Source organism: Nicotiana tomentosiformis, chromosome 1, assembly GCF_000390325.3.
Source record: "Nicotiana tomentosiformis chromosome 1, ASM39032v3, whole genome shotgun sequence".
Taxonomy (NCBI): domain Eukaryota; kingdom Viridiplantae; phylum Streptophyta; class Magnoliopsida; order Solanales; family Solanaceae; genus Nicotiana; species Nicotiana tomentosiformis.
In genome coordinates this window covers 49,679,975-49,698,950 of record NC_090812.1, presented here as the reverse complement: position 1 = coordinate 49,698,950, position 18,976 = coordinate 49,679,975, and the positions used below count along the sequence as shown (strand labels likewise).

At 35.8% G+C, this 18,976-nt stretch overlaps 2 protein-coding genes and 1 long non-coding RNA gene across 9 annotated transcripts; 2 read left to right on the top strand and 1 right to left on the bottom strand.

The window, feature by feature from the left end:
- Window positions 1-2,999: 2,999 nt before the first annotated feature.
- LOC104087517 (uncharacterized protein PB1E7.01c) lies at window positions 3,000-10,279 on the top strand. 6 transcript variants are annotated; one of them, XM_018767860.3, is made up of 5 exons: window positions 3,000-3,384; window positions 8,414-8,492; window positions 8,584-8,671; window positions 9,181-9,260; window positions 9,329-9,944. In XM_018767860.3, the coding sequence occupies exons 3-5, from the start codon at window positions 8,594-8,596 to the stop codon at window positions 9,588-9,590; spliced, it is 420 nt and encodes a 139-aa protein (XP_018623376.1). In that variant the 5' UTR covers window positions 3,000-3,384; window positions 8,414-8,492; window positions 8,584-8,593; the 3' UTR covers window positions 9,591-9,944. The 6 variants fall into 6 exon arrangements, 5 of the variants coding, with proteins under 5 accessions (XP_018623376.1, XP_009590310.1, XP_070038498.1 ...); XM_070182397.1 differs by lacking the exon at window positions 3,000-3,384 and adding an exon at window positions 8,070-8,319; XM_009592015.4 differs by having other exon boundaries at window positions 3,006-3,384; window positions 8,414-8,671.
- A 252-nt stretch (window positions 10,280-10,531) lies between these two features.
- LOC104087518 (uncharacterized) lies at window positions 10,532-18,067 on the bottom strand. 2 transcript variants are annotated; one of them, XM_009592020.4, is made up of 8 exons: window positions 16,759-18,067; window positions 16,541-16,627; window positions 15,660-15,881; window positions 15,460-15,524; window positions 13,682-15,305; window positions 13,388-13,572; window positions 11,840-12,026; window positions 10,532-11,727 (listed from the first exon to the last, which is right to left on the bottom strand). In XM_009592020.4, the coding sequence occupies exons 3-8, from the start codon at window positions 15,808-15,810 to the stop codon at window positions 11,087-11,089; spliced, it is 2,853 nt and encodes a 950-aa protein (XP_009590315.1). In that variant the 5' UTR covers window positions 15,811-15,881; window positions 16,541-16,627; window positions 16,759-18,067; the 3' UTR covers window positions 10,532-11,086. The 2 variants fall into 2 exon arrangements, with proteins under 2 accessions (XP_009590315.1, XP_018623375.1); XM_018767859.3 differs by lacking the exon at window positions 16,541-16,627.
- LOC138896876 (uncharacterized) lies at window positions 15,761-16,853 on the top strand. The gene is made up of 2 exons (XR_011410376.1): window positions 15,761-15,884; window positions 16,336-16,853. It is a non-coding gene; the product is annotated as an uncharacterized lncRNA (long non-coding RNA).
- Window positions 18,068-18,976: the final 909 nt, after the last annotated feature.

The window sequence follows — 18,976 nt, the reverse complement described above, 5'->3', positions numbered from 1 at the left end:
AGCCTTGTAAACAGGAGTTTTACACAGTAACACATTTTTTAATAAGAGATACTAGCATTATCAACTACGGGAGAAAAAACAAAAAAGGCAACAAAAACTCTCAAGTACTAAATCGAGTAGCCAAAAACACTTGACAATAAAAAATATTCATACATTAAATTATTATTATTTTTTAACTCGGAGCTCATTTTAGTGCTAGTCGTTTAGCAATGTATGGTTGATCTCAATCTTAACCCATGATTCAATTTCTCATTTTTTAAAAGAAGAAAATGGATAATTAATTTAAAATTTGCCTAGTATTAGATAACTATTAGATCAAGATATCTAATAGCCTCTCAAACTTGGCAAGCGATTTGTCAATTAAACGTATAAACTATCATAGTGACTATTGAATATAATTATGTAAGTGTATCTCGTGAATACCTATATTTATAAGACTAAACGCGAAAAATAACAAGATGAGGGTGAATCAAAAAGAGGTAAGGTTGAGTTTGATATTAAAATTGGTAGATGTAAAGATGTGACGAACCTAATTACTAATCCAAGGGTTTAAATATTAATTAATATAAGACTAAACGCGAAAAATAACAAGATGAGGGTGAATCAAAAAGAGGTAAGGTTGAGTTTGATATTAAAATTGGTAGATGTAAAGATGTGACGAACCTAATTACTAATCCAAGGGTTTAAATATTAATTACACTAAAATAATTTTCCGTATGTGTGTAAGGACATACTTGAGCTTATCTTGTAATTGTAAGGGGTGCATTTTAACTCGAAACTATGATGAACTTTCACTATTCTCGTCCCTGATCCAGCGATGGAAATAAGTTTTATGGCCACCGGTGGATCTGAAAATTATTAGGAAGATAATAGGGATGGAGGGTGGGTTGGAGGAAGTCGGCGTACAAGTGATACTGGAGGAAGAGCCAGCGTGGAGGTAGGATTGGGGAAGAGGATAAACCCAGGGGGTGGGTGATGTTGAGGAAGACACGTAGCTACTTTATTTTATTTTTTTAAAGCTTGTAAATTGGGGTTTGTTTTAAGCTTGGGTCGGGTTGTCCATTTTTAATTAAAGAATCGTTTGTTTTTAATTTAAATAAGCGCGTGTATACACAACATTGAGTATTAACTAAGCTGATCAAAAGTGGTGTATCATTGACACACTTTTGAAATGTTTTGCCTGTAACGTTAAACCCATGGTCAACAGGTGTGTAACAGAGATTTGGGTGCAAGGTGGATGGGTAAACTATGTATTTTGTCTATATAATACAAAAAGATACATTATAAAACGATCCATAACAACTATCCAAATAAGCTGTAATTTCTAACGACATATCCCAAGCTTATCTCAATTAACTTAGAATGCATGCAAATGCATTTTGCATATTTATAAAAATCTTACAAAAAAATACACAAAGAGTGGAATTTTCAATCAAAATTGCACATTTTGAAGGAAAAAAAAAGAGAGAAGACATTAAAAGCATCAAACTGATAAACATAAGCATCAACTGATAAACATGTGAAAGTATTTACTAATAAACATGAGGTGCTAAAAAGGCACTTCCCATAAAAGGAGTATTTTACAAATAAATAGTTAGGAGTTTGGATAAAATTATTGAAACTAGTAATACAAATTTATTGAAACTAGTAATAAGTAGTAGTTGTGTGATTGACTGGTTTTTGATTAAACACTTTTAAAATATATCAAACGTACAGATAAGACAAATAATGCGTACAAACTGAACAACCTTATAAGTGTAACTAAACACTCTAAATTTAACGATTTTCTGGTATTTTATGTTAGTTCTTGGATTTGTTAGGATTGAAATTGTTCAATTTTTACAAAAGAAAAAAATGTTCAAATTGATCTTTGAATTATAGTCTAGATTTGTTTGACCAAATATTGATCAGAAAAAGACAGAAAAAGACACAATTAGATCCAAAACTGCACTAAAAAAAACAAAAAAAAAATCATTCAAACTAGCTTTGATGATGGATTTAGACTCTAACTTCTTTTAATCCCAGAAATGAGAACTCCTCCGACGTTTGAGAAAACCAGACCGACATTTACTAAAAAACTACTGTTTCACCTATAATCGGTGACTTTGTTAGGTTGATTTTGAATCAATTTTCTCCAACCCAATTCAAGATGATTTGGATTTGCGAGCCAAGACATCGAGATAATGGATTTCTTAACCATTCCTGGGTTTTATTCTCCGACTTTTTTTTTTTGGTTTCTTTTCATGTAATTTCTTGACCATTGTTGTTGTTTATTTCTTTATGTTCCTCACAATGAATATGATGATAGAAAAAAATGAAGAAAAAAAAACTCGATATGCGGCGCTAAAATGAGGCTTCAGATACATTTTTTTTTATTATTCACTCGCCTGCATTTGATGTAAAATACGCGCATGTCATGGGTCAAAAGTGGTGTGTCATTGACACACTTTTGAAAGGTTTGGAGCGTAAAGTTAAACCCGTGGTCAACAGATGTGTAACAAGGATTTGGGTGCAAGGTGGATGGGTAAACTATGTATTTTGCCTATTATATAATATTATATGTGAGCACGTAATTTTTGACCGATATAAAAATTACTTCTAAAACATTTCAAAACAGCTTTAATTATTTTTATAGAATTTTATAATTGCATTTCTAGAAAATACAAAAATAAAAAATGGTTTAATCTTTCTTATTTTCTATAATTCTAGGTTCAACTAGTTAGATAAGTTGTTAATTTACACTTTAATTAGCTTAATTGATAGATAAATCAGTAAATAGGTTAATTTTGCAATTTTAGCTTTACATATTAGGTTAGTTAATTAGTTGCTAATTATAAAAATGAAGAAGAAAAGAAGATAGGGCTGTGGAGTTCAAAATGGGAGTCCACAGCTAAGTCTGCTCCAGTCCTTCAAAACGACGCTGCAGAGAACATAAACGTCGTCGCTTCCTATACCCCACTCACTAAAACGACTCAACTCCTCTCAAATCCCGATGGATCTGTATACATACCCTATCGATTCTGACCTCACTCGAACACACGCATATGCACACCCATTCACAATCCGAGAATACACACACAATCATTCTCACCTCTCTTATTCATTGACACACACACGAAAATACAGAAGTCTGAAATTGAGCAGCATTCACCAAAAAAAAAGCTAAAGGCAAAAATCCTGCAATTCAAATTTGGTCCTAGATAGAGAGAAATCTCTAACTGTTTGAAGATGCTGCTGCTCTTTTTCCTTTTATGGATTTCATCTTCAAAAGCTTGTATCTGATCTGGAATTCTGCTGTTTCTCTGCTGGAAATTGTTTGCTGAGTTCCATCGCTAGGCTATCAGACCTTTATCTGGTCTTTCCCTGCTGTTTTCATTCTACTAGGTACGTTGATGATCACCTGTAGTCCTTGTTGAATTTATAAATGAAATCCTGACCTCTCTATGTAATATTCAAGTCTGATTCAATAGATATTATATATTTAATTATCAAAGCTGCTTAGAATTCCTTCTCTGATAATCTGTGGTGCGTGTCTATGTTTGAACTAAATGTTTCATTTGTTATCGCTTACATAAATAGTTCATTGTTGGAATTTCTACTCTGTTTAAATAATGGTTCATATTTGAGGTGATGTTGAAGATAATGAATCTGTTTAAATTCGTCTTTGAAAATGTCTTAGCTCAGCAAGTTCTCGTTACAGGATTTTGAAGTTTACTGGTTCCATATTTACTGGAAATTGATTGAAGCTGTGGTAGATGGCTAGCTTTAGAAGTATCGAAGGCTGAGCTGTAAAATTAGTAGTGTAATGAATTGAGGAAGGAACACTTCCTTTTGATATTCTATTCTGTCATTAGTGTAAAAGTTGCTTTTGATTATCAACTTTGAAAAGCACAAACGGAGAGGAACCTCGCCGGAAACATGGCTGACTGAAAAATCTCACTCCGAACGAGCCTCACGGACCTCAGACATCAACTGGGTGTTGATAGTGGTGGAGGTGAACTGTTTCGGTTTGTTCATGTTGTGCGACGCAACTCGATTTTTGGAAACGGGACTGCTGCGTTTCTGGTTGTTTCAAGGTCAGTTCATGGCTTTGTTTTGGGGCTGGTTGGGGTGTTTTGTGGGGCTGTTTTGAGGTGAGAAACGGGGGCTGTTTTCAGCGTTTTTGTTGCTGGTGTTTTTCACAGTGGAGTTTGGGGCCTTTTTCAGCTGTTGTACGGTGGCTTTACACAGCTCTTTCAAGTGTTTTTTATGGAGCTTTCATGGCTGGACGTTCATGGTAGTTCAAGGTGGGTTTCATGACTGTTTTGAGGTGAGTTTTTGAGTAAAAATGGTAGAAGATTACATGGTTTAATGGAAGAAAAATTGGTGATTGACGATGAGGAAGAAGAGAAGATGAAAGGGATTTGGCTGCTTCGTTTTCCAATTTGTGCCTTCCCGTCCCTTTGTTTTGCTTCTTTTTCGGATCCATTTTTGTTATGTTTTTCGTCCTTCTTTCCCCTCTCTCGCTTCTTTCCTCTCTGTTTTTGTTTATTTCCCCTTTGTGTGTGTGGTGGGTGTTGATATAATATGTGTGTAACAGATAGTGTGAGGTGTTGAATTAGGGGGCAAGAAAGGTTTATCACGATTTGGGCTTAAGTAGAACACTCTTGGTATGATGGATAGCTGGAAGCAATAAGAGGGAACCTGTTTTTTTTTTATCCTCCATTCACATCAAACAGACCACTACCCCCGCCTTAGATCAGTTGAACAATCTCTAAGACTAATCAAATTCACATGGGTTTCAGAAGTAGGCTAATGAGGGTGTAACTATTTTATTATTTTGTGAAAGTAACAGAGTTTATCTAACTCCTTTGAATAATATAAATATGTGTAACTTCTTCCATAACTTCAGGACCTTTGTCACAACGTCTCAAAATTAAGAGATAAACAACTTATGAATATGCGTAGCTTGCCGTAGGCACGATTAATTAATAATTTGTCATAGTTATGGGTACGGTTCTTGCGGCAGAACTTTGACACCTAATCCCAAATTCGAGTGTGCGCTCGCATGCCTTGATCTCATAACTTCAAAATAATAATAAAATAAATATGTTGTAAATTGCGGGTACATTTTACGTGGTGCGATTTGCGGTATATATAAAACGACAAGCGTATGACATCGTAACTTGTTTTAAAATAATTCCATAAATACTAAAAATGATTTAAAAATACAATAAAAGCGGTAAAGAGTTAAAATGCACATAGGTTTAAAATATGTAATAATCTGATAATTAAGCCGAGTTTAATCGTAAAACGACCGTGCGAAAACTACGGAATCCGGGAGAATTTCTTACCCTGTCTTCTTTGTTTCGCAGACTTGAACAGAGTCAAGCTTTCCTTGAATTTGGATTTAAAATAAATGGTGGCTTGGGACACCGTAAATAATTATTCCAAGCAGCGACTCTAAAAAATAATAAAATAAAATAATCCCTCTTCAATAATGTCAAGTTAATTGGAAAAACTTATTTCCCCGTAAAAAGAAGGTGACATTGTACTTTATCGTTTTGATGTATACAATGTTTGGATAGATTATATTGTTTATCATCGTTTCGTGATGTTATGCACCAATAATATAAAGAATAAACTTGCAATATTATAAAGAAAAAATAAGGTACGAGGTAGAATTATTATATAAAAATGTAGGATAAAGGATAGAATAAGATCTTTTAATAATAAGGAAGAACAAGATGAGAGAAAAAAAAAGTAACGACGCGACCAAACCAAATCAGTCGTTACATAAAATGGCACTTTTTAACGACGGATTTAACGATACGATACAATAAAATTTAACAATCAAAACAAAGTAATAATATGATGCAATATAATAAGTAACAACCATTCAAACAAGCTGTTAAGAAATAGTACTTGTGACTATGGCATAAGCCGCCCCCGACAATCGGACACCAAATGCAACGTATAAATCTCAATGGCTAATGCTACTTATAAATCGCAATTATCTAATACGACTTATAAATCTCAATTGACTATTGCGACTTATAAATCGCAATCAAGTAATGCGAATTATAAATCGCTTCTGAATCCAACTTATAAATCGTGTATGTTAATGCGACTTATAAATCATGCGGCTTATAAGCCGCTTTTACAGGCGATTTATGTATTATATGAATTTAAAAACGCAAATTTCGTCGACCATTGAAGAGTGTTCTGCGCCGGCTTCACTCTGCAACTCTTTCCGCCTCTTCCTCCGCCTCCACCTTGCTGTTGCTGTCGCAATCGCAACCATATCCGCTGATGTGTGTTGTTCTCATCTGCGGGAGTTTTCTAACAGAGTTCCATAATTCCCCAAGGGTTCCAATCACTCCTCCCCCAGCTGCCAAAGAGCAAGAAAATTGATAGTTTGACAGGTTAGCAAATACACAATAATAACTACTCATGCTGTTTCGATGCCTGAATTTTAATTTTATAAATGGGGATTAGATGATCAGTACTCATTTTTGTGCTTAACAAGTTCTTCAGCTGATTCAATATAGTATGTACCAACTCTTCACATCTGATTTTCCACGAATTATTTACTTTCTTCACTCATTAGGTTAAAAAGAGCAAAGCCCTCTTATCAATTTGTTAATTCTTTCATGTCTCGAGGCCAAAATGTAACACTTATACCCTGTGTTAAGTTTCTTGTTTGAGATATCATACACACTCTAAAGAAGCAAATTTTTATCTTTAAAAAAAAAATGATGAGAAAGTTGTCAGACTAGTAGCCATAGGGATAGCTAAAGAAGCAAATTATTGTCAGCTTTCCTGTGAAGAATTCTTGAGCTGGTGTTTTATTTTGTGTACAGGGAATAAGGATTCTGAAATAGCAGATTATAGTTACTTTTGTTGTGAAGCATTCATGTAGTGTGTTTCTGCACTATCTTTGTTATATCTCTGCTGCAATTGACGTTTTCTGTTATCTTCTCTTGCATTGCTGGTTGTTCTAGATTGGAAAAAAAGAAAGAAAAGAAAACCTGAGTAAATTAGGGGTATTGGCTATCACACTTCTTCTTTTACCTGTTCTTTTTTAAGTATTTTACCCGAAATCTCCCTGTGTGAGCTTCATAAAGTATCCATCCCAAGCTCGGATAAGAGAGTGTTGCAAGGGTACACAGCCAGTGTAAAAGTAGTCTATCATTTGAATAAAGTTCTCATTAAAACGTGCCCACATGGCCTTAACAAAGCGGAATGGGGTGCAGAGAATTCATATCATGAACTGGTTTGGAATATGGCATAGGTGACTGATTTAATTACTCACTTATCCGTTAGTTTAAGTTTTTTTTTTTTTTTGATAGGGTAATAAATTTCATTAGTAAGGGCGGAAACTTAGACTGACGTGATAACCAACAACCCCCCCCCCCCCCCCCCCCCCGGAGTTTTAAGGCTTCTTGAGTATGTTAGACTTAATGGCTGTCATTACTTCTTAATATCTTATCAACTATTAGGAGTGCAAGTGGATTTTTTCATTGGTGATTCCAGATCATTTTATTTTTGAGTTTCTCTGAGAGTCTTCACTCTTTTTCTCTTCTTATTTTTATATCTAGATATGAAGGTTGATCTTTTATAAGCTCGTGATGTATTTTCGGAACATAATATCACCCATTTGATAATAGTTCACTTCTAGCGGATTCTCTTTATTTTTAGGCATTACAATTTTGACATGATATTGCACACCGCTTGTATCATTCCCCTTTATTTTAAATTTTTATGTCTTCATGTCCACGTCCGACAAACCCTTGTGTCCATACAGCTGCTACTCAGCTCCATACATCTTTAGTTCTATCAATGCAAAAGGGATCCTACACTTCTACTGGATGCTAGATGAATAAAGTTGAGTTACCTTATCAAAGAAAAAAGGTATTCACATGCTGTGGCAAATGGATCACCCTTCTTGTTAGTGGCTCTTTCCTCTCGTTTGCTAAATAATTGGTATCAGAAAAGTTCTTTTCTTGTGCTTTCTTTTTTCTTTTATAAACCATAGAAAGGAAAGAAAGAAGATTTTTGTGTGTGTGTGGGGGGTTTGGGGGGGGGGGGGGGGAAACCTGGGTTCAGAATTTGGAAAATCTGCAGCATTTGCCTTCTCAGAGTCTGGAGATACATACTTTTTGATGCACCTAAAACAAGATTCAAAGAAAGCAACATATTGGGATTCAAATAAAACTAGGGGAACACTTCTGATCTAAGGATTTGGCTACATGACAGTTCAGATATATCAAAGAAAATCCAAATTTTGCATAGAATTAAAATCAACACTAAGAAGGAGAGGAGACGGAAGGGGCAGGTGTTCAATGTTTGCCGTATATGTATTTTTTTGTGATGACAGTGTTGCTGTGAGTATGCTTGATTCCTCATTGAGAATGTCATCATATTTTTACAGGTAAAGGAGCTTTTTTTGGTTGTGGTCTGGAACCCACTGCAAAGTAACTTATAGGGCCTCCACTGTTGTATCTTACCTGGTATCGTTTCCTTCTCCTCTTCCTGTTTAGGTAGAAGTACTCAGTTTTAAATTAGTTGTTGTAATGCTGTGCAATTATGGTTGATGATTAGGTGGTTTAAAATGACAATCGGTTCGGAAGAGGCATCAAAGAAAACTTCACGTTCTCAATTGGTTGTTTTGAACAGGGCATTCAAATTGGTAAGTGTTCTTTTCTTAGACTATCTAAGATGGAAGTCAGACGTGTATAATTGGCTATATGTCCAGTTTTAACTTTTTGGACGGTAATTCTTCAAGTGTAAGATGCATAGGCACTAAAGATAGAAAGTTTTGATCTGTAGCATACATAAGGTTCTGGTTTAACTGGTCTAAAGTAGGAGATACAATGATTTTTATCAGGTTATGAGGCAACGGTGTTTATCTTAGAATTCTTTTGTAAAAAGGGGGTTAGTAAATCAAAAGAAAGCTGAGAACTTGGCACTTTTTCATCTTTTTTTAACTAACCGTTCATGATTTCATAGCCTCAAGTTAACTTGGTACTCGTATCATGTTACTCAACTACTTCCCCACAACATATTTTCTTTTCCCCATGTAAGTAACTGGAGCAACATTCTTGAAGTCGTCTAGGTACCTTTGACTGGTTGTACTATTATCCATGTTTTCGTTACTATAGACTGTTGCTATGGTGTGAATATGTGATTCATTTGCAGGCTGAGCAATGGGTTAACAATATGGGCTCTTCAGATGATGCTAAGCCAAATAATGTGGTTCTAGAGAGTCGTCCACCTAGGTAAAATCTTCTTCGACATGGCTATATTTTGTTGAAATTCCTGGGGTTAATTTCTTAGGTCCTTGTAGGCTTGGAATTGGTGCTGCAGTTCCACGTCAATCTCAAACTGTACTCTCAAATGACCCCGCGGAAAGAAAATTACGTGCTAAATTGGATGCTGAGAAAAGAAAAAAATTGAAGAGCTCTCAAGCATCAACAATTTCTGCCAAAGACGGGAAAGTTGATGAAGAAAGCGATGACGAGGAATTAGAAAGCAAAACGAAAGCGTTTACCAAGAAGAGGCCTGCGGCTTTGCCCTCGTCTCTGCAAGCAAAGAAGAAGAAGAAGTGACTTCGCATTATCTAGCAATGAATACTTCGAGATGTGCTATAGTTTTCCTCTAGTATATTATTCGAAGCCGTCATCTTCTTGTTGCCATTTTGCAAGGTGCAGTTCTCTTGAGGTCTCAGTCTCCAGTTAAGAGAAATGTTTTTGAGTTCTGAGTAGCTGACCTAGAGTTTCAGTTCTCTGTAAGAGTAACAAATTCTATTAGTGATGTTTATTTCTCAATAATGTTCTTCCCTCCCACCACTCCTCTGCATCCGGCCTGTGCTTTTGGTGACAAATGTATTTAGAAAACATGTCACCCTCTCATTCTTGCTCTTGCTCTTGATTGAGGTTAATGGCAAAGGATATCTTTTTTGACACCATGCTCAAACATGAAGAGGGCACCTGATATTTGGTGTTTTGAATTCTCCTTTGAAGTTTATTCTAGTGAGCATAAAACCAGGTAAAGAGTAATTAGTCTAATTACTGCTTTTTGCTGTTTCACTTTTACCCTCTTGCTTTGATTTTCTAGCTGTAAACACTTGCTTGTGGATGTTGGAATAGGAGGGGGGGCACCCAGAGAACATGTTTTTTACCATCTCATGCTAAAGCATACTCTTCATCTAGCTGCAAATACTTGCTTGTATGAAATTCATGTTCTCGTCATGTGCTACATTACCATAATCCTGAGAAATGTCCATAGTGATCTTCATTTTTTCCATGTTAAAAGAATGAAACAGAATTTTTGTCTTTGCTTGCGCATGGGCAAAACTCTAAGTATAACAAGTGTTGTCCCTTGACCTTGAAGTTCTGTCACGGACAAACGGGAGTCAAAAGTTAAAAGACCATCCCCAAAAGGTGTCATATTTTTGCAATTTTTTGGGTTCGAGATACCAAGATATGACTTGCCCAAATTGAAACAAATTGACAGCAGTAGCTTCAAGCATACTTAGGCTATCGTAGAGTGATACAAACAACCATGTCAAGCTATTATTTCTTCTTTATTTTTTCCTACTTCAATGTTATTCAGTTACAACCACTTTGTACTTACAAGAGAAAAATCTATCGAAGAATAAAATTTAAAAGATGGACCAAAAGGAATGACCCTGTGTCAAACGCCCAAAACCTCAACAACCAATCTGCCACGCAAAAAGAAAAAGAAGAAAATCTAAATATGTAGGTTCAACACACATTAACAAAACCAGAAACCACACATTCTACATCTATTAGAACCCCGGTCATTACCAGGTCACGACTGGATTGAAGCTCAATCATATAATGAGATTTTCTCCAGGAGGAACTAACTTTTGATATCTTAAAAAGCAGTTAAATCAAAGAGGAGTTCCCTGATCTCTGGTGTCCACTCTCTTTATTTGCTAGCTTTTGCATGGAAGTCTGTTATGTGTCATAAAAGTAAGTAGTGTCTCGCAAGAGCTGCATGGTCTACTTCGTTATCTAGAGTCTAGGGAAGCCTTCTCTTAGTCCCTGCACAGAGAGAGAGAGAGAGAGAGGTTCGGTCACTAGTCCATGCTACTGTCAATTTCACTCTTGGCTGGGAAGAGAATAACTTCTTCACACTCCAAAGTATCACTAGATATGCTCAAAATTGTATCCTCCACCAACTCTTCCAGAATAATCTCCTCCATCTCAACACCGATATGTCCAAGATCCAACCGGAGATCCATCCATGTCCCTGATCTTTCCATGTCTTTTTTGACAAGCTGGTCCAAAGAATGAGGAGTTGAATACTGGAGAAGATACCATTCTACTCCTTCCCATACTTCGTTTATCAGGTCCATCCCTTTTGGAACAGGTCGAATGTTATGTTTACCGAGTGACACTCCGGAGTGACAGCCAAAATAGCGGTCACAGACTGCCTTAAGAACTTCATTTGCACAATCAAAAAGGAGCTTTTGATCATGAGAAGATCGGCTTGAAAATAACTCTACCTCGTCAAATAACGATGGGTCAAGAACCTGGTCAGACGAAAGCCACCTCAGGAGAAGATCATCCCAATTTAATCCTGAACCTAGAAGAACAGCTTCTACGTATTCAAAAGCGGATTCTTCATTTTCGAAACAAACTGTTGGACACACTTGTTCACTGATGGAAGACACTGGTTCTTCAAAATGGATTTTCCGTGGTTGAATTTCTGTATCAACTGTACACATGTGAACAGCGACATTTCAGTTAGGTGCGACATTTCAGTTAGGTGAGCATATAAGAAAATGATAGATCATGGTTTAAGCAAACTCTTGGTAAAGCAGGTTAACCTGGTCGGAATATAGTGCTGGCAGGACTGACATCATCCTCCACGAATAATGGCTCAAGCACTGAGACGGGACTAGGTCGCTCCATTCTATCAACTACACTGTTAGGATCTTCAGCTTTCCTAGGGCTTGAAGAGCGTGCAGGTGAAACTGGTGGAGAAGATAGAGTTTGATCCTTCCCAGATGGATCCTGAAGTAGAGCAGAAGAAGATTATAGATATTGTAGCACCAAAGGAAAGGGCTCATTCTTTCAAACTAGTGTTCGATGAGTTATTTTTTTTTATCAGGTACCAAAACTCTATTGAACAATGGGAAAAACTCTAGTGTTCGATGAGCTTATCATAACCTTTCACCCAAAAAAATAAAAAAAATCATCTTGAAAGATAGAACAAATTTCATTACAAGTTTAAATTAACTTTCTAGCAAGACATAATTATACACAAAAATGTGTTTCAGTAGTTGTGCTCCAATCTTTTAACACACATCCTGGAAAACTGAAATGGACAAACATTCTTTTATCCTTGGAGTATGAGATAAAGTTGTTTTAATTAAAATACTTACATATTAGCATACTGCAAAGGAAATATTGAATTGATTTGTTAATATTCGTATTTTGAATTCTCACTCTTAAATCTAGCTGTTATTGATTTGATTTCATAAAACTTGAGCTTTTGTTTTAAGTAGTGTTATTAAAGCAGGCAGTGTGATAAATTGTAAAATGAAAGACAACATATAATCTGAAAAACTGATAAGTTCATTCAAAGGTACATGAAGACAGAAACATTACCCAAAATACAAACTAATTACACAGAAAGCAAAGAAAGGTAAGAAACCAAAATCAAAATTGTTGACCTGGATACAGAAGAAAAAACCTAAGAGATCACAGATTGAGTAGTTTAATCTCTTTTTTAAATCTTATTTGTGACTATAAATTTTTATCATATAAAGAAATATGTTGCGGATACTGACCTGGATTTTTTTTAAAACAAGACTTCTCATGAAAAATACATTTCAAACTTTTCCTTTTGTAAAATGAAAAGAATTTAATAGAAGATTAGAGGATGAAGGAAACAAAACTGTACGAGAAGAAAGCTCTAAGACTTCATTTTTCTGGTGGTATTCCAGTGAGTAGCTTATGAATATCTATACTTTGTTAACTTTTTTTTTTTTTTTTGAGATTTACTTTGTTAAAGTTTTTGATAAAATAAAACATGTAATTTTACATTTTCTGTTATTACAATGTGGACAAGAGTGGGTTGCTCTAGTGGTGAGCATCCTCCACTTCCAACCAAGAGGTTGTGAGTTCGAGTCCCCCAAGAGCAAGGTGGGGAGTTCTTGGAGGGAGGGAGCCGGGGGTCTATCGGAAACAGCCTCTCTACCCCAGGGTAGGGATAAGGTCTGCGTACACACTACCCTCCCCAGACCCCACTAGTGGGATTATACTGGGTTATTGTTGTTGTTGTTGTTGTTATTACAATGTGCAATGCATAGGGATGCAAACTAGTAATACCAAAAAGTAGGCAACAGAAGTACTTAGCAGTCACTACTTACTTCTTGTAAGCAGTTAAATGACAATTCAAATCCCTGAGCAGAACTTCCATCATCCACTGCGTTGGTAGCATCACCATCAATTCGGATGTCTCTGTCAATTGGAGAGCTACCTAATTCAGAAAGAGCACTCAATACTACACCTTCTTCCAGGCCTCTGTTTTTGATAGTTTCTTCAGTTAGATCTCCTGCAATGATTCGGAGACTGATTACATGACAATAGATTTAGAAATTGGCGAACATTGAACTGACAAATGAAAGGTTCCTAAGTTCAAGAGATGATCAAGAGATGAACACCTTTAGGACTTGTATGACCAGTTGAAGCCACGTCTTCATCCACTGTGTTCCCATTTTCACATGGAACCTCTACATTGGTGCACTCATTAGGATACTTGTCAGAACAGCTAGATTCTATCCCTAAATCTTGGGTGGATGGACTTGGACCCATAACGAGGTCTTCTCGTACATGCTGAAGTCTGTCATCATTGGTTCCTTGTATAGGGTCAGTAAGAGACTCCCTCATTTGGGAAGGTAGCATACTATCCTTGCTGTTTTCTCTCGGACTGCAGCTAGGTGAACTGTTATACTCGGGAAATGAAAGTATCTTCCCCAAGGATTTAGGCAATTGTCCACTACTCACAGTTGTTGTCTCATCTTCAATGTCTAGCATCTCCACAAGGTGCTTCTTTGCCTCGATGTAGATGTTGGACATTCCTGGCCTGGGAAAATCAGATGCCTCAGTCGGTGAGACTGCTTCAACACCTTTCGACTTGACTATCTTATCCCCTCTCTTGATGCCCAGAGGAGATTTAGCAAATTTTTCAGTATAAAAATGGTCTCTATTAGGAGAACTCCATCCTAAATGTTCTCCAGAGATCCCTCTTTCACTGTTATTCCACTTCAGCTGCTCAGATGGAAATCTGCGGATGGTTCCTTCATGAGAGATCCCATGACGATCCTTTCCCATTGCATGCTTGAGTTTTCTTTTAATTTCTGTGAATGAGAACTGGGATGTGTTTCTCTCACCCGGCATTGTACGTTTCTCTGCGTATTGCGAGTGCACTGGAGCGTTAGCATTGGTTTGAGCACTAGGTGATTGCAAGCCCGCTGGTCCAGGCTTCAAAATAACGATTTTACTTGAAGGTCGGGGTGTCTCATCTTCCATTGGGGGGTAAATTTCTTGAGACTTGCTCCTCCTCCTGAAAAATTTGCGTTGTTTGTGGTTTATGACGTCATCTGTTTTTGCATGAACTCGGTTTTCCTTTGACATATTAGATTCTGGAATCAAGTTAGGTTTCTGCTTTTCCTCAAACTGAGCATCCTCCAAACTTCCAATTTGCTTTAACAGCCTTGAATTTGGATCTTGTAGGAGTGTCAAGATAAATTCCTTATTTGAGCTTAGTGTCTGCAGAGCATCCATAAACTCTTTTGATTGGAGAGTCTTGTTATCTTCTCCCAATTGTTTATTGTTTCTTGATCTCTGATTTATAAACACCTCAATCGCTGCATTTACCTTTTCTTCGACAACTGGGTGAGTCTGATCTGACTGCTTGTTATGATCATTATGTAAATCTTGGCGGACCTCGACAAACTTACGACTTTTCTGATGAATCTGGCGGAGCTCTTCCATTACAATGTCCAGATCATCGAGGGCCTTCCCTCCGGAATCTTGATGATAAGGTGCTTCAGACCTCAAATTTCCATCATCATCTAAATCATGAAAGTGCGTATTACTTGGTCTGCGTGTTCGCCTGCTGTTCTTTCTTGCACGCCATGATTTTTGTGAACTAAACTCTTCTGCATTTATTTCAGAGCCATTACCCTGAATTTTCAGGCTTTGCTCATTCACCATTTCTTCTTCCATCAGCTCCTTTACACTTGTTTTAGGATCAGGTACTGCTACCTCACTTTCTTCATTATCCTAAAATCATTAATACCATACAATTTATCATGCCAGCATATGTACAAACAAAAACTGTTAGAAATCGGTGTAAATGCTAAAGCGTCTTCAAAGCCTTTTGTTCCAAAAATATTATATTCTCAATATACAGTCACAATGTTGCCTCATAACATACCTCAATATTCAGTCTATTGTCAGTGGGATCTGGTAATTCCTGTATAGAGCTTGAACAAGCAGAATCTGCAGAAGACAAAAAAAATGTGATTTTGTTGGAGGAGGGGAGGGGACGGGAGAATTGACATCAGATGGTAGAAAGCTGCAAACAAAGAAAAGAGACAGATTCATCTCTAAGAGTGAGGATTATAGATATCTTACCAACAGCTGGTTTGCTTCCTCGCTTTCTATCTGAGAGTAACTTTCTAGTGGTTCGACCATGACGAAAATCAAAGATGCTAATTAAACCCCAAATGCAACCCGCTCGATCCTTCTCATATCTCAGAGTGGCTCGCTGTGATCTCTTTGCCATGTTTGGGAACTTATTAAATTTCAGTGCACTCTATTCAATTGTCGATACTACGATGACCTCTCTGCTCAAGTCTGGTCAAGAAGAAAAGGACTTAAATTAAGGACATATAATTGGAAACTCCCTAAGATTCTGAATCAAGGAAAGGGAATTGAAACAACATAGACTCCGTAGCAAATGAATGCAGCTAACTAGCCAATAAAGATCCTAGCTAGAAACATCAAATTATTATTTCCAATGGTCTAGGCTATGTTGCATTTTCTAAATAGACTAACCTTCAGATCTCTTCCAATAAAAGCAATAAAAAGTTTGCAACAAACAGAATGGAAGGATCATGAAAATTCTACTAATATACAAAATATGGAATATCACTACGGCGAAACCGGAGATGCTTCCAAGGTCATATCAATTGCAGTAGTGAAAAGGGCTTGATAAAGGGAAACAATGGAAATCTTTTACCAAAATTTGGAACCTTGAGAACCAACCAAAGAAGGCGGCAACAAATATGTAGCAAAGTGTACTTGCAAGAAAACCAAAAACAATTCCCTCTTCAACTCCACAAGCTTCCCAACAGAGTAAAGCTAAAGGAACTGTAGACTTATCTAGTTGGTAACGAATCAAAAATTTGCTTTTTCCCTTTTCAAGAACAATCTTTAACACTACTTCCAACAATCTCCCCAAAAAACAATACTACATGGAAAGCAATTTGGCTCCACTACAAAAACTTCAGCACCTCATTTTATACACAGCGAGCAAAAGCTTCAATTTTTCTCCAACCAACAACTGTGCCAGCAGAATGGCCCTTCAACTATTGAGAAAACTGTTTCAGACACAGAATGTGGCATCAGCAAATCATAAAGAACCTCAAAGATCACTTCTTTGTACTTTTTTGTCGGCAGAAACTTGAAAACCCAAAATTCCTTTTTTTTATCAATGAAAGAAAAAAATCACCTTTTTAATCAATTAAGAGGCACTCCCACAAAGAGATTTTCACCAAGATTGAAACTTTTTGCCTCATGAATCATGCAATTAAGAGTAAACCAAGCAGGTAACAATCAGAACGACAATTTCTTCTCCTTTGGCACGTTGAACAGAATAAAATATCTTTATTTTTCTTCTTATAACACTAAATATATTAAAAAAAAACTATATTGAAAGGGATTTTATCAACTCAGAGAGGGTCAAAGAAAGAGGAAGTATAGCACCTAACAATAATTCACTACTAAGAACTCTTCTTTTTTACTACTTTTTTTCTTTTGGCTATAAGGGTATCTATACCGACCAAAAAGATAAAAAGAGAGAACCCCAGATGACTAAAACACCGACCCACGTATTTACACAAAGAAAATTAGCAGTGGTCCGTGGGGCAGCCATTAAAGACCAAAGAAGTTGGAGAAGGAAAAAAAAAAGCGAACTTGGAACTGGAAAGTAAAGATGCTACTCTGTGTGTGTGTGTGTGTGTGTGTGAGAGAGAGAGAGAGAGAGAGAGAGAGAGAGAAAGAGAAAGGGGTTTAGGCCTTTAGGGTGGTGGACAATTAAGCTGATGAAGAAGAAGAAGAGTTCTTGACACCTCGGATTCTAATGGTGGGACCAATACAAATGGAGCTTCCCACTATAGGAAAAGTTCTTTTGCTACTTGTATTTTTTTTGTTTCTTTTCTTGTTCTTATTTTTCATCAATCTTTTTCCTAAATCAGATTTTCAGCTCGTTCATCAACATATAGATATCATCATCACTGACACCACTCCTCCACACCTGTCTCACACCACTATGCAAAAATTGGTGTTTTTCTTTTTCGCATTTTGCTTTGATTTTGATTGTGAGTTATGTGGTAATCAGACAAAAACATATGAGCATTGGATTCATACGCGTTGAAAGAGAGAGGGGAAGAAAAAGAGAAATAACTGTGAGCGTTATTACACTTTTTTTGGTAGAAATTGACTTCTAGTTTTAATGTACTGTACTAGTAGCTGTGGATGATAGGGAAAGGTGATATGTGTGGAATTATGTGAAAATTACAAGGACAAGACTGACATTTATATTTTCTTTTTTAAGCAGACAAAATAAATAATCTGATCCAGGTGTTATGTATTTAATTAATTTCCACTTGGATTTGGATTTGATACTTTTAAAAAATAAAATAAACTATGTTACTATTTTAGATTATAAACATTTAATCGAAGTTCTTTTTCTCGCCAGTAAACTCGATTTTAGTTCATTTTGGATCTTAAAATCTAATAGTACGGCTATACTTAATATTTTCGTACTGAGTGTATTTAGGTATTAAAACTGATATATGCATTAATTTTTGTAATTTTGGATTTGATATTTTTTCTTTCCACGAGAATGCATTAATATCTAGTAACTTCTTAACTAAAAATAATTTAGCTGAATTTATCCTGCATATTATTTATGTATAGAAACTTATTTATGAATATTTTAAACTACTTTATGCATTAGTTTTTGTGATTTTGTATTTGATGTTTTTTCTTTCCACGAGAACGCGTTAATATCTAACTTCTTTGCTAAACATAAATTTAGCTGAATTTATCCTGCATATTATTTAGGTATTGAAATCAATTTATGAACATTTTAAACTACTTTATGCATTAACTTTTGTGATTTTGTATTTGATGTTTTTTCTTTCCACGAGAACGCGTTAATATCTAACTTCTTTGTTAAAAATAATTTAGCTGAATTTATCCTGCATGTTATTTCATGTCAGGCAAGATCGAGATAGGATTTCGTGAATTCAATGAAATTATTTATAGTAGATTCTCATAATATAATATTATCATATATTTAGTAAATTAATTTTATCATAAGTATGGTGGATTCTCCACAATAAGTACATGAAGTTAATTGTAGTAGATTCTCATAATATAATATTATCATATATTTAGTAAATCCCTTATTTATCTAGAGTTGTTACTGACTCTATATATCATTCAAATTATTATGGAGAATCCACCAAACTATTTTTATGACAAAATTAATTATTAATACATAAAAGACTTATATGACAGTTTGGTAAAGCATTGATTGATGTAAAAATAAAATTAAAAGAACTTATTGATTTCACTTTGCATTAGAAACAAGCAAAGTAGGAAACGTAAGTAGGAAAAGAAATTTTGCATTGAACAAAGATAAGAATACTATTTAATTTTCA